Source organism: Rhinolophus sinicus, linkage group LG02, assembly GCF_036562045.2.
Source record: "Rhinolophus sinicus isolate RSC01 linkage group LG02, ASM3656204v1, whole genome shotgun sequence".
NCBI lineage: Eukaryota > Metazoa > Chordata > Mammalia > Chiroptera > Rhinolophidae > Rhinolophus > Rhinolophus sinicus.
The window spans coordinates 183,384,065-183,398,384 of NC_133752.1; the positions used below are offsets into that span (position 1 = coordinate 183,384,065).

General features: G+C 40.9%; 1 protein-coding gene across 7 annotated transcripts in view; it reads left to right on the forward strand.

The window, feature by feature from the left end:
- MYBPC1 (myosin binding protein C1) overlaps window positions 1–2,956 on the forward strand; it is an 88,823-nt gene extending 85,867 nt beyond the window's left edge. For 2 of the 7 annotated variants that reach the window (XM_019732098.2, XM_019732101.2), the window contains 2 exons: window positions 1,104–1,146; window positions 2,294–2,956. In XM_019732098.2, coding sequence (XP_019587657.1) covers window positions 1,104–1,117 — 14 coding nt within the window. In that variant the 3' untranslated portion in view covers window positions 1,118–1,146; window positions 2,294–2,956. The remainder of the gene's footprint in view (window positions 1–1,103; window positions 1,147–2,293) is intronic. The other 5 variants (XM_019732090.2, XM_019732094.2, XM_019732089.2 and 2 more) reach the window with 3 other exon arrangements.
- Window positions 2,957–14,320: the final 11,364 nt, after the last annotated feature.

Consider the following 14,320-nt stretch of genomic DNA (forward strand, 5'->3'; position numbering starts at 1 on the left):
CTTTAAGATAGTTTCCTAGTATAGTTTCCTTAGATTCATGTTGAAATTCAGAAAACTGAACATTTTTAAGTTGCTAAGTTATAGAAACAGTGTTCTGGGCATTTTTAATGGGGAAAGGTCACAAATAAAAATAGATCCAATATTTGGAAACTTTCATATTTAAGATTTTCCAGTGAAAAATTCACCAGAAGAATATCTGTAACCCATCTATCTATCTATGGTCCCATTTTTATGGGACCAAAAATATTTCATATATTCATGAACCTAAGAGGAGAGAAAAATCCTAGGCCCCAGTACTAAATTGCATTAAGCAACCAATGAGCCCTATCGTTTATGTATGATTCACTTCCATTTGGAAGAGTGAATTAAGAAGTTCTTTGGGACTGGGTAAGCAACCCGATGTAAACTCTAGGGACGTAGATCTATGGCTGTGTTTACAATATTTGCTCTCTGAATCCCTAGAGATAACGTAAGCCTTCAAAAGAGGAAAGAATTAGGGTTCTTTATAGTTTTTTAGATTATACATATAGTTAATTTCTAGCCTGATTGTGTAAGCCTTGTGTTTATTTAAATCAGTCATATATAATCAGTTCAGAATACAACATCATAGCATATACTAGTCTAATATTTTTATCTACTTGATAATTTTGCCTTTTAGAATTTCAACATATATATATGTACACTAATGCTTTGTCTATTATCCATGTTTTTCTTTTGTTGAAAAACACAATATATATATGTTGTAGGGGATTTTTTTTTTTTAAGCTAATGGTTTGGAAGCTCTTACCATAAATATTCACTGTACAATCAAATTGGCTTTGCCACCTGTTTAGGCAAAGTGGTTGTGCATATTAATAAATGTTTCACATATTAATGATCCTTTTGAAGTGACTGGATCCCTGCCCTTCATTCCACGCGCTTCTATGTTCCTACATCTTTCACATGACTAAGGATTAATGAAATCATCTCATCATAATCATGACCATAATTTCATTCAACAAGTACTCAACTTTGGTTTTAATACTTTATTAATGCTTACAACTTCTCTCTCTCTCTCTCTCTCTCTCTCTTTCTCTCTCTCTCTTTCTCTCTCTTTTCCTTAGTTGTAGCACAGTAAGGATTTTTGAATGTATATTATCATCTAAGGTAAGCTTTCATATGGTTTTGGCATATGAAGCTTATGACTGTCATAAGCCATACAAAGCCTGTGGAGTATGGCATGATTTTCATTATGTAATCCAATGAAAATAGACTATTTAAAATTTCTAACTTCGTAGTTTTTATTTGTATTTCAGTATCTTGAAATTAACAGCTAGTACTTATTCAGCACAACAATCTCCTGTTGACATGAAGCAAGTTGTTGAATGCAGTAGAGCATGAATTAAAGCATTTAATGTAGATGAAAATGAGTGATACTCAAGCATTCTGATCCTCTTTGCATCAAGGAATGGACATGTACATAAGTGGCATCATTTCTACAATATGTGACTTAATTTTTTTTTTTTTTTAAAAAGGAGAATGACTTTTCCAAATTTGCATTAAAGAAGTTTTAAGAATGTTCAAATGGCATGCTGTTTTTGTCTGGATGTGAATTTATTAGCAAGTAGTGAAGCATTTCTCTAAAGGACCATGAATTGTTATGGTTTCATGGGTTCTCTTGTGAAGGGTACTTTTACTTTTTAAAAATAATTCAGAAACATGGAAGGTAAGTATGAAATTTTAGTAGTTATGTCTCTCACCTTCAGAAGGTATCGGGTAGGTTTTAGTATTTTGAACAGAATATTTCTAATGTTTTCACTTTGGACAATATATAAATAGCCAAAGTTAAAGGAGTAGTCCCCTTTTCTCCACTATGCTTGAGTCAGAATTTGTGCTTAATTAAAAAGAACATTAACAGACAGGAAATAGTTTTTCCCACTGATCCATAACATGGTTTGCACTTATTCTGCCATTCACTCGGAGCACTTAAATTATCTATAGAGAATCCCAAAACCTCTCAAAGAGCAATAAATACCTCCCAACCAGTTAGGAATCTAAACTAAGATTGAATAATGGGAGGAAACAAAAAACTGCTATGGGTCTGCCAGGAACTTGCGTTTCCTTCTAGATGCCAAGTGCTTTAAATTCTAAATGTACTAAACCCAGGAGAAGATTTCCAAGTAGAGACTGAATGAGTCTTTGTAACTAACTGGAACTTAGACACATTTCCAGGCTGCTAGTCCAGAAATATTATTTCAGTGATTTTTTCACATAGATGGTTTTAACTTTGCCGTTTCTCTTTTGTCCCCTCTAGGTGGACTTTCCTTCTGCAGGCTCCTGTTGCAAGGTGTGCCTCCTAACATAATCGATTCATATTTGCGAGACTTGCAATCAAGCAATCCTGAGGAATACTAAGGGCCTGGGCACTGCCTCACTGCACTTCACTGCTTTGAAATCTGGTTGCAATGAGAAAACATTTTCTGTTTTAACACCAGGCACCTAAGTGTGGCCATTTTTTTTTCCCTCTCAGTGTTAAAGAAAAAAAAAAAAGTTTGCACGGATTGCTTAATTAAAAATTGCAAACAAAATCCCATTTGAAGTCAGCATTTTGATCATTATTGTCTGTGCCTGGTCATTAAACTTTACAAAAAAAGCAAGCTACAGAATAAGCACAAGCACTTATTTTAGCTTAAAATAATAGGCTGTAAATGCTTTTTTTTTTTTTCCAGAGTAAAAAACTAAAATACACACAATAGAATCTTGAAAACCCATCTTTCTCTTGATCTAAGAGATTTTTTTAAGCAAAGCAGAGTTGTTTATTTCACACAACCCTGCTTAACACCAGTGGATCTGTGCCTTTTTTCCCATTTGAATGCACTAAAAGACTTCTTCAAGTCTTTCAAAACAAGTTTTCTCAACAGAAGGGAAAAATGTATCCAATAAATGCTACAATAAATCTGAAGTGTTTATGATGAAATGACATAGTATTTGTTTTTGTGTTTGGGGTTGTGTACTCAGACAGAACTGAGAACAAAAGGCTGGGAGCCACCCTGCTTCCAAAGTCAGGCCTGACCTCCAGCATGTCACTGGTTTGACATCCTGGCCAAATCCACCAGAGTTCCTGCCAAAACAGTTAGTTACAGTGACAGAGAGCTGTTGCAGACTACAGAGCAGTTACAGATTTAGGGTTTGCTGATGGCATCCATTCAAGTTGATGGAGACCTTCTTCAAAATCTAGAAGCTGAGAAACATTTGTACAAGTCCGTAATCTTTTTAGCAGCTGCCTTCACTCTTTCTGATGTTGTAGAGAAAGTTTCAGTGAAGGGTAAGGTATCCCATCACACCACAGGGTCCTACCGCAGGTCCTGGCTCAACTAGAATCTTTCCTGGTGCCTCGAAAACAGGGAGAAGAAAAGTCTCTCCATTTCCGTCTGCACTGGTGACGGCAGAGACACCTGTGCTCCATCCCAGTATGGTCCACTCAAAGACGGGTGCCTCTGAAATTTGCTAGTCAAATGTGGACCTGGTGTCTTTCTAGTCTACGACCATAGCTAGCTATTTACCTGCTACTTTTACAGATGTTCTTTGTGGGAACACTGGACAGTTCTACCACTCAGTCCCAACCTTGGACCTACGCCAGAGCGTCTTCTGCACTTTCAAAAGCCTCATGCTGGTCCTTCTTCAACCGCATCTCACGACACAACGCCGAGAGGTCATAGAACCAAGGGGAGGTGCCTACTTGGAACCCTTACCACACCGCTCCTTCTTATAGACTGTACCCACACCCACTGTTAGGGCCTTTTTCCTGGCTTCAAGCCTTTAAGGAGGCTTGTATATGCACCCTGAGACCCAAAGGGTGGTCTAGAGGTACCTCTTTGCTAGGAGGTTGGGGTGTGAGGGGTGTCACTAGAGCCTGTGCATGAGGCTGGGGCATCTACCTGTGTGTCCCTGAGACCCTTCATGATGTGGTGCAGGATGGAGCTGGGATGCAAAGAGCAGGGAGACTGGAGACTACCAGTGGGCCACAGTATTCTGGCAAGTATTGCTGAAGAATCTGGTCATTTTACATTCAAACCTGGCCTTCCAGGTCATTATGTGGAAATCTTCATGAAGACTACAGGATACAACTACTTCCTTAACCATCTGTTAGCTTGATTCATAACTCCTAAATACTTATGTATGTGAACTATAAAAGTTAGGGATCAGGCAGCCCCCAACCACCTCTGTTCCCGTTCCTCTATCCCCTCTTCCCTCCTTCACCATCCACTCTCACCTCTCCACTATTACCATTTCCTCCTCCCCACCCACCAAACTCCAGATCTGACTCTGTCTCCTTCCTCACTTAAGTTCCCCTGAACGGAATTCAGGAAATATAAATTTGGCCTCTTTTTCCCTAGGAGTAAGAGTAGAATAAGGAATAATAACACCAGAGTATTACCAATTCTCCATATAATATTAATTGATTCTAAGTTGAACTCTAGTCCCTCTCCCTCTCCACCATCGAAAGATACAAGAAGACAGCCATCTACAAACCAGGAAGCAGGTCCTCACCAGACACCGAATCTGTCAACACCCTGATTTTAGCCTCCAGAACTATGTGAAATAAATATTCATTGTGTAAGCCAATAAATTAATAAATAATTCAGTAAATAAAAATCATTTGTTTTATTTCCTTATTCCTGGGCCACAAATTACCATCCTTGCAACAAAGATTCAGGGGCTACATATAGATATTTTTAAATTCCTTTGGAATTAAATTTTGATAAATTGGTGTAGACTAGAGAAACAAACCCACCCAGGGAATGACCAGTTCTCCTGATTCTAAGCGCTGTCATCAGCCTCTTAAAGTCCCTTGATGATCTTTCTTTGTCCCCAAATGCACTGACCTGAGCAATCTCTGGCCTAGCTGAATACTTTTCTTCTATCTGGAGTAGATAGAATGAAATACCAGGGAGGCAGCAAGACAGTTCAACACTCCCAGAGGGGTCACTCAGAGTGTGGCTTGGGGCACTGGGTGATTCAAATCATCGAAGGAAAAAGCCTTGCATTCTACTGCACAGTCAACCAAAGCTTCCTTGTCTCCCAAGCAATAGCTTTAGAAAGAATCTGTCTGTTCTTTGTAGATAAACACTTACACAGCTATCCACAGGCAAGAGAGTCCCTCCTTTTATTACTCTACTCTCACCCTTACCCTAGTCTTGGATAGAGCCCAAGAAATCATCTTAAAGGCATTCTATACCCATTTAAAACCTTAAAATGTTTTAAGTTAATGAAAAAAAAGAAAAAACTGTCTAGGGGTTACCAGCCACCCTATGGCAAGGAAAGAAATCATAATTCAGACTTTGTAAGGCATCTCTCTCTTGGATGATTGGGACAAAGGGTAATTGGAAAGGAGCCATGTTGCCAAATAAACCAACTGCTGGTTTGAAATCATCTGGTCACTTGGAAAATTCCAGGCACTAATGAGCCAAATAATGTACCCCCTACAGGCTATTGGATAAACTGACATTGGGCTGTTCATCCCGGCCTCCCTACTGAGTGTGTCCACCAGTAGGGGGTCATTGTAAATCCAGTTCCCATTTCTACCCTGGGAGATACCACCAAGCTGGAGTCAGATTGGGTAATAATGGAGGTTGCCAAGAAGAGGCAGAGCCTCTCTTCCTGCACGATTATCTTTACACACTTCTTAATAGCTCATAGTTAGGTTTCAATAAACATTAGCTACCAATAGAAGTTGGAATTCATTGGTGCAATAAGTTGTTCCCATGTCCTTCGATGATTATTAAGTCCTTACAATGGCCAGCAGGGGCTCTGACCGAAAGTCTGCCTTTAGTAAATCCACTCCCTGAAGAAGTGAACCAAGAGTGATGGAAAGATAGGGAGGATGTGGCAAGGAGGGGCTCCGTGAAGGCCAAGACCAAGGATCAACATCCAGCAGAGGGCAGGAAAAGGAAGATGAACTAACACCTGATTATTTGTACAAAGGGAAGGGCCGTCAAGCTCAGAGAGAGAAATGAAGCCAGAAACAATCTTACCAGGCAAGGAACTAAAAGAAAGAGGAAACAGCAGTGAGAAAATCAACCATAAAAAGAAAAGAGCACCTACTTATGTGCTTTACAGGCATTATCTCAGTCACGGTTTCTTAACCCTGTTCACCACTGCTGCATTGCTATTTGCCAAAGAAAGGAAACCTGGGACAGGATGCGAGAGCATACCCTGAAGCTACTGCCACACCTCTCAGATTCATTCAAGTTTATCCACCTGTTGTCTACTTCTCCGTGATGTATGAGTTTATTCAATAGAAAACAAATTTTTCTTCCTAGATCTTCAAATGGGTGTTGTTCCAGGCATATTGTCAGGGAGCTAAAGGTATCCCAGCCTGGGAAGCACAGTATCATGTTAAAAAAAAAAAAAAGTGGAGAGTTCCGGAAAAATGGCGGAGTGAGGTGAGCCTCTGTAAAGCTCCCCTGGAATTTACAAAGAATCGAACAACAAAAACTCCACAAAGGACTCCCTGCACAGCAGACAGGCAAGACGAAGAGGCCCACTACCGACTGAAATCACCTACAGGTGGGAGAGGAGGAGGACGCAGGACTCAGACCCAGCTCAGTGCGCCTAGCTCGCTGCTTCCCGGAACTACCGCAGCTGCGGGAGATCGGATTGCTAGGGCTCCGCCAGGGCTCCACAGGGCTGAGGGGACAGCATATAACACAGCTGAACCCAACGCTCACGGCAGAGACCTCGGAGAAAAGACTGAGGGAAAAAGGCTGAAAACGGTGGTTTAAGCCCGCACTGCCGAGCAGAGAACGGAGCCTTAGGCACTGAGACTAGCCACCCCCTCCCTCCCCTCTCAGAGCTCGCCCCGCCCCAACCTGCCGGTGCTAGAAGCGAAACAGTAGCAGTGTCAGATCAAAACAACAGAAAATTTGCTATATTTGAGAACTGTGGCCCACAACACAAATCCACAGCCCAACTAGTTCCGGCAAAGGGAAGAGAGCTGTGGAAGCAGGACCGGCTGTGGTGGTGGTCGCTGCCATTGCTCTGGGCCACCTCTCACAGCTCACCCCGCCCCTGGCCCCACCTATCTGGGCGGATCCCTGCAGGAGTAAACAGAACTGCTGAACAAAAGAAAGACCTCTTCCTATCAACTTGTTGCAGAAGTCACTCCTGTAGATGTCTAGGAAGAGAAATAGTAAACCAGTAATCGCCATGAGTAACCAAGGCAACAAGATAGCTCAGAAAGAAAGTGAAAAATCTCCAGAAAAGGCACTTAAATATACAGAAATATGTGACTTAAATGACAGAGAATTCAAGGCTGCAGTTCTGAAAAACTCAACGAGATACAAGAAAACACAGATAGGCAGTTAAATGAACTCAGAAACTCAATTAAAGAACAGTATGAGCATTTTACAAAGAGATTGAAATTTTAAAAAGAACCAAATAGAATTTCTGGAGATTAAGAACTCAATAGAAGAAATTAAGAATGAAATAACCAGCTTAGGTAGTAGAGTTGACCAGATGGAGGAAAGAATCAGTGACATCGAAGATAGAAACCTGGAAATGACACAGATAGAAGAAGAAAGAGACTTGAGACTTAAAAGAAATGAAAGAACTCTACAAGAACTTTCTGACTCCATCAGAAAGAGCAATATAAGAATAATGGGCATACCAGAAGGAGAAGAAAGAGAGAAGAGAACAGAGAATATATTCAAACAAATCGTCGATGAGAACTTCCCAAATTTGTGGACAGAACTGGACCCTCGAATCCAAGAAGCAAATAGAACACCTAGTTACCTCAATCCCAACAGGCCTTCTCCAAGGCACATTGTACTGAAGCTGTCTAAAATCAACGACAAAGAAAGAATCCTCAAGGCAGCCAGGGAAAAGAAGACGGTAACTTACAAAGGAAAGCCCATTAGATTATCATCAGATTTTTCAGCAGAAACTCTACAAGCCAGGAGGAGTGGAACCAAATATTCAAACTATTGAAAGAGAGAAATCATGAGCCAAGAATAATATATCCAGCAAAGATATCCTTTAGATATGAAGGAGGAATAAAGACCTTTCCAGACATACAGAAGCTGAGGGAATTTTCTAATACACGACCTGCACTACAAGAAATACTAAAGGAGGCTATTCGACCACCATCAACAGGGACAATTTGTGGCAACCAAAACTCAAAAAGGGGAGAATAAAGGCCTGAACGGAATATGGGAATGGAGAAAGTAAGCGTGCTGAAGAAAATGGAATACTCTAAATATCAAACTTACTTTTACATAAACTTAAGGGTAACCACTCAAAAAAATCCAGAACTGAAATATATACTGAAATAAAAGAAGAAACAGAGGAAACATCATAGAATACCACCACACAGAAATAATAGACAACAACAAAAGGCAAAGAAACAATGGAGACACAGCCTTACCAGAAAACTAAAGATAGAATGACAGGAAATCCTCACATATCAATAATCACCCTAAATGTAAATGGACTGAACTCACCAATAAAAAGGCACAGAGTAGCAGATTGGATCAAAAAACTAAACCCAACCATATGCTGTCTCCAAGAGACACATCTCAGCTACAAGGACAAGCATAGACTCAAAGTGAAAGGGTGGAAATTGACACTCCAAGCAAATGGTGCCCAGAGAAAATCAGGTGTAGCCATAATGATATCAGATGAAACAGACTTCAAGGTGAAAAAGATAACAAGAGACAAAGATGGACATTTCATAATGGTGAAGGGACTGTAAAACAAGAAGACATAACAGTCATCAATATTTATGCCCCCAGTCAGGGAGCACCGAAATACACCAAGCAACTACTAACAGAACTAAAGGGAGAAATTGACCAAAACACAATTATACTAGGGGACTTAAATACATCATTGACAGCTATGGATAGATCATCCAAACAGAAAATAAATAACGAAATAGTAGCCCTAAATGACACATTAGATGAAATGGACATAATTGACATTTATAGAGCACTTCATCCTAAAACATCAGACTACACATTCTTTTCTAGTGTACATGGAACATTCTCAAGGATAGACCATATATTGGGACATAAAATCAGTCTCAACAAATTTAAAAAGATTGAAATCATACCATGCATATTCTCTGATCACAAGGCTTTGAAATTGGATATCAACTGTAAAAAGAAAGCGGGAAAAAACACAAATACATGGAGACTAAACAACATACTTTTAAAGAAGGACTGGGTCAAAGAAGAAATTAGAGGAGAGATCAAAAGATACATAGAAACAAATGACAATGAAAATACATCCTACCAAAATTTTTGGGATGCAGCGAAAGCAGTTTTAAGAGGAAATTTATCTCATTACAGGCCTATCTCAAGAAACAGGAAAATTCCCAAATAAATAACCTCATGTTACACCTTAAAGAACTAGAAAAAGAAGAACAGGTAAAACCCAAGGTCAGCAGAAGAAAGGAAATAACAAAAATTAGAGCAGAAATAAATGAAATAGAGAACAGAAAGACAATAGAAAAAATTAATGTGACAAAGAGCTGGTTCTTTGAGAAGATTAACAAAATTGACAAACCCTTGGCTAGACTTACTAAGATAAAAAGAGAGAAGACACTGATTAACAAAATCAGAAACGTAAAAGGGAAGTTATCACGGACACCACAGAAATACAAAGGATCATCCAAGAATACTATGAAGGACTATATGCCACCAAATTCAACAACCTAGAAGAAATGGATAAGTTCTTAGAAACATATAGCCTTGGCTGAACCATGAAGAACTGGAAAATCTAAACAGACCGATCACCAGTAACGAAATTGAATCAGTCATCCAAAACCTTCCCAAAAGCAAAAGTCCGGGACCAGATGGCTTCACTAGTGAATTCTACCAAACCTTCAAAGAGGATCTAATACCAATTCTGCACAAACTCTTCCAAAAAATTGAAGAAGAAACAGTACTCCCCAACACATTTTATGAGGCCAACATTACCCTGATACCAAAACCTGGTAAAGACAGCACAAAAAAAGAAAACTACAGACCAATATCTCTGATGAATACCGATGCAAAAATCCTAAATAAAATTCTAGCAAATCGAATACAACAATGCATTAAAAAGATTATTCATCACGACCAAGTGGGGTTCATCCCCGGGGCACAAGGATGGTTCAACATACGCAAATCCATCAATGTGATACATCATATAAACAAAATAAAGGACAAAAATCATATGATTATATCAATTGATGCAGAAAAAGCATTTGACAAGATACAACATCCATTTATGATTAAAACACTTAATAAAATAGGTATAGAAGGAAAATACCTTAACATAATAAAAGCCATATATGACAAGCCCTCTGCTAATCTCATAATTAATGGAGAAAGACTGAAGCCCTTTGCTCTACGTTCAGGAACACGACAGGGATGTCCCCTATCACCTCTGCTTTTCAACATCGTGTTGGAAGTCCTTGCCAGAGCAATCAGGCAAGAGAAAGAAATCAAAGGCATCCAAATTGGGAATGAAGAAGTTAAATTATCACTCTTTGCAGATGACATGATGCTATATATAGAAAACCCTAAAGACTCCACCAAAAAGCTATTAGAAACAATCAACGAATACAGTAAAGTTGCTGGCTACAAAATCAACGCACAAAAGTCCATTGCCTTCCTATATACCAACAATGAAATCTCAGAAAAGCAAATACAAAAAACAATTCCTTTTACAATTGCATCAAAAAGAATAAAATACCTAGGAATAAACTTAACCAAGGATGTGAAAGACCTATATGCTGAAAACTATAAGACTTTTCTGAAAGAAATTGAAGAAGACACAAAGAAATGGAAAGACATTCCGTGCTCATGGATTGGAAGAATCAACATAGTTAAAATGGCCATATTACCCAAAGCAATATACAGATTCAATGCAATCCCCATCAAAATCCCAATGGCATATTTTAAAGAAATAGAACAAAAAATCATCAGATTTGTTTGGAACCACAAAAGACCCCGAATAGCCAAAGCAATCTTAAGAAAAAAGAACTATAATGGAGGTATCACACTTCCTGACTTTGGCTTGTACTACAGGGCCACAATAATCAAAACAGCATGGTATTGGCAGAAAAACAGACATATAGACCAATGGAATAGAATTGAGAACCCAGAAATAAAACCACATAAATATGGACAGATAATTTTTGACAAAGAAGCTAAAAACATACAATGGAGCAAAGACAGCCTCTTCAATAAATGGTGCTGGGAGAATTGGATAGCCACGTGCAAAAGAATGAAACTGGACTGCTATTTGTCACCATGTACCAAAATTAATTCAAAATGGATCAAAGACTTAAGCATAAGACCTGACACAATAAACTGCATAGAAGAAAACATAGGTACTAAACTTATGGACCTTGGGTTCAAAGAGCAGTTTATGAACTTGACACTAAAGGCAATGGAAGTAAAAGCTAAAATAAACAAATGGGACTATATGAAACTTAAAAGCTTCTGCACAGCAAAAGAAACCATTGACAAAATAAAGAGGCCACCAACTGAATGGGAGAAGATTTTTGCAAACAGTGCCTCCGATAAGGGGCTAGTATCCAGAATATACAAGGAACTCATGCAACTCAACAACAAAAAAACAAACAACCCAATTGAAAAATGGGCAGAGGACTTGAAGAGACATTTCTCCAAAGAGGACATACAAATGGCAAATAGACATATGAAAAAATGCTCAACATCACTAATCATCAGAGAAATGCAAATCAAAACCACAATGAGATATCACCTCACCCCAGTCAGAATGGCCATCATCAACAAGACAAATAGTAACAAATGTTGGAGAGGCTGTGGAGAAAAAGGAACCCTCATACACTGTTGGTGGGAATGCAGACTGGTGCAGCCGTTATGGAAGGCGGTGTGGAGGTTCCTCAAAAAATTACGAATAGAATTGCCATATGACCCAGCAATCCCTCTCCTGGGTATCTACCCAAAAAATCTGAAAACATTTAGAGATAAAGACACGTGCTCCAATGTTCATTGCAGCTTTGTTTACAGTGGCCAAGACATGGAAACAACCAAAATGTCCTTCGATAGATGAATGGATGAAGAAGTTGTGGTATATATACACAATGGAATACTATTCGGCAGTAAGAAAAGATGATATAGGAACATTTGTGACAACATGGATGGATCTTGAGAGTGTAATGCTGAGCAAATAAGTCAGACAGAAAAAGCAGAGAACCATGTGATTTCACTGATATGTGGTATATAAACCAAAACAACAAAAGAACAAGACAAACAAATGAGAAACAGAAACTCATAGACACAGACAATGGTTTGGTGGTTGCCAGAGGGTAAGGGGGTGGGAGATGAGGGTAAGGGGGATCGAATATATGGTGATGGAAGGAGAACTGACTCTGGGTGATGAACACACAACGGGATTTATAGATGATGTAATACAGAATTGTACACCTGAAATCTATGTAATTTTACTAACAACTGTCACCTCAATAAATTTAATAAAAAAAAAAAAAAAAGTTCACCGATCCAGGGAACCAAGATGGCGCAGTAGGTAAACGCTGTGTTTACCTTCTCACAACCACATCAAAATTACAACTAATCTACAAAACACCCATTATTGAGAATCGCCTAAAATCAAGCTGAACTGAAGCCTTTCAGCTAAGGACTTGAGGAAGAAGCCACCTCCAGGCTGGTAGGAAGGGCAGACATGAGGAAGGGGCTGGTCCCACACCAGCATGTGACCTTTAAAGATCGGGAGGGGTATTTCAGCTGGGGGGCCCCCCCTAGAGGAGCAAGCGATCCCTGCTCCACCCCAGCCCAGGGTTCCAGTTCCGGGGAGAGAAGTCCCCGTAAATTCTGGCTGTGAAAACCAGTGGAGATTGTGACTGAGTGAGATTGAGTGTGGCAGCTCTCACAGGTGCTCCTCTTAAAGGGAACATGCACGGACTTACCCACCAACAGAATCACTCGCTCTGAGCTCCAGCGCTGGGGCAGCAGCTGGAAAGGCGGCAGGGACATATAGTGGGGAATTGAGTTGTCTGGCTTGGGACCTGGCCTGGAGAGGTGGCTTTCTCCTGGACGGGGGAGGTGGAGGAGGCCATTGTTCCTTTGTTGAGACCTCCCTCTTCCTGGCACGAACACAGGTGGCCACCATATCTGTGTCTCTGAAGTCTGTTGTTACCCCGCCCTGGCGATTTGAGACACCTGACCCCACCCAACTTTCAGGCACACCCAGGCCGCTTCCAGCAGCTTTCACACGCAGACCACCTGCTTTGGCTCAAGCTGCAGACTTTCCTAGACTCTCAAAGGTTCACAGCACCTAGACAAGCAGCATCTGGCTTGAGCGCATCCAGTACCTCTGGCCGAGCAGCCCTAAGCCAGCACAAGTGGCAGCCGGCCTAGGTTCATGGCTTGGCCTCTCAAGGTGCTTCCAAGCATAGCAAGGGCGGCAGCCATCTGCTTATTTCTTTCTGGCTCAGTGTTGGGACAGAGCAAGAAGAGCAGTTTCCAGACTCTTGCCCTCAAGTGGAAAGGTGCTGGCTTGGGTAGTAGATGACCATCAGCTGTGACTAGTTGGCCATCAGCTGTTACTGGTTAGCCATTAGCCACTGATATAACTACCATGGCTAGGCTAGAAAGTGCGGATTGCAGTTAGCAAGTGAGGTGGGTTGACAGAGAAGCGGGACGGCAGGTTGCGGATCCTGTGGCTCCTGCTTCCTGTGTCTCCAGCCCAGCTGCCACCGAGAGTATAATGGTATGACTCCCCTACCGATGGCTCCATTGGCATTCCTTTTGGGCCTCACCATATCCTGTGTTCTTGTGCGGGGAGCAGGACTAGAGACCCTGCATGACACTCCTGCTGGGTGGCCCCAGGTGGGGCATGAGCTATGGCTGAAGTAGACTGACAGCAGATTCCCTTTAAGGTGGTCCTGGGGTTGGCGCCCCCAGTAGCCAGCTTCAAAACAAGCTGGAGCATCACCCAGCCGTCTCCAAGTACGACACACCCAAGGGGCAGATTGGGCAGGCACCAGAGCCCTGCTGAGGCAGCTCCTGCTCTGTAGGATCAGCCCCTGCACAACAACTCTTCCACTGTAGTCAAGGCCAGTCCTCACAACCAGTGAGCCCAGGGGTCAGTCCCTCACATTGATGTGAAATTATCAACGAAATCTCAACTACAAGAGGAGGGCACACACAACCCATACAAGAGACACACTTGGAGCGCGTGGCTCAGGTGAACAGAAAGACTGTGCCAGTGAACCCCACAGCACACCTACTACATAAGGCCAATCTACTAAGACTGGAAGGCATAGCAGCCCTACCTAATACATAGAAAC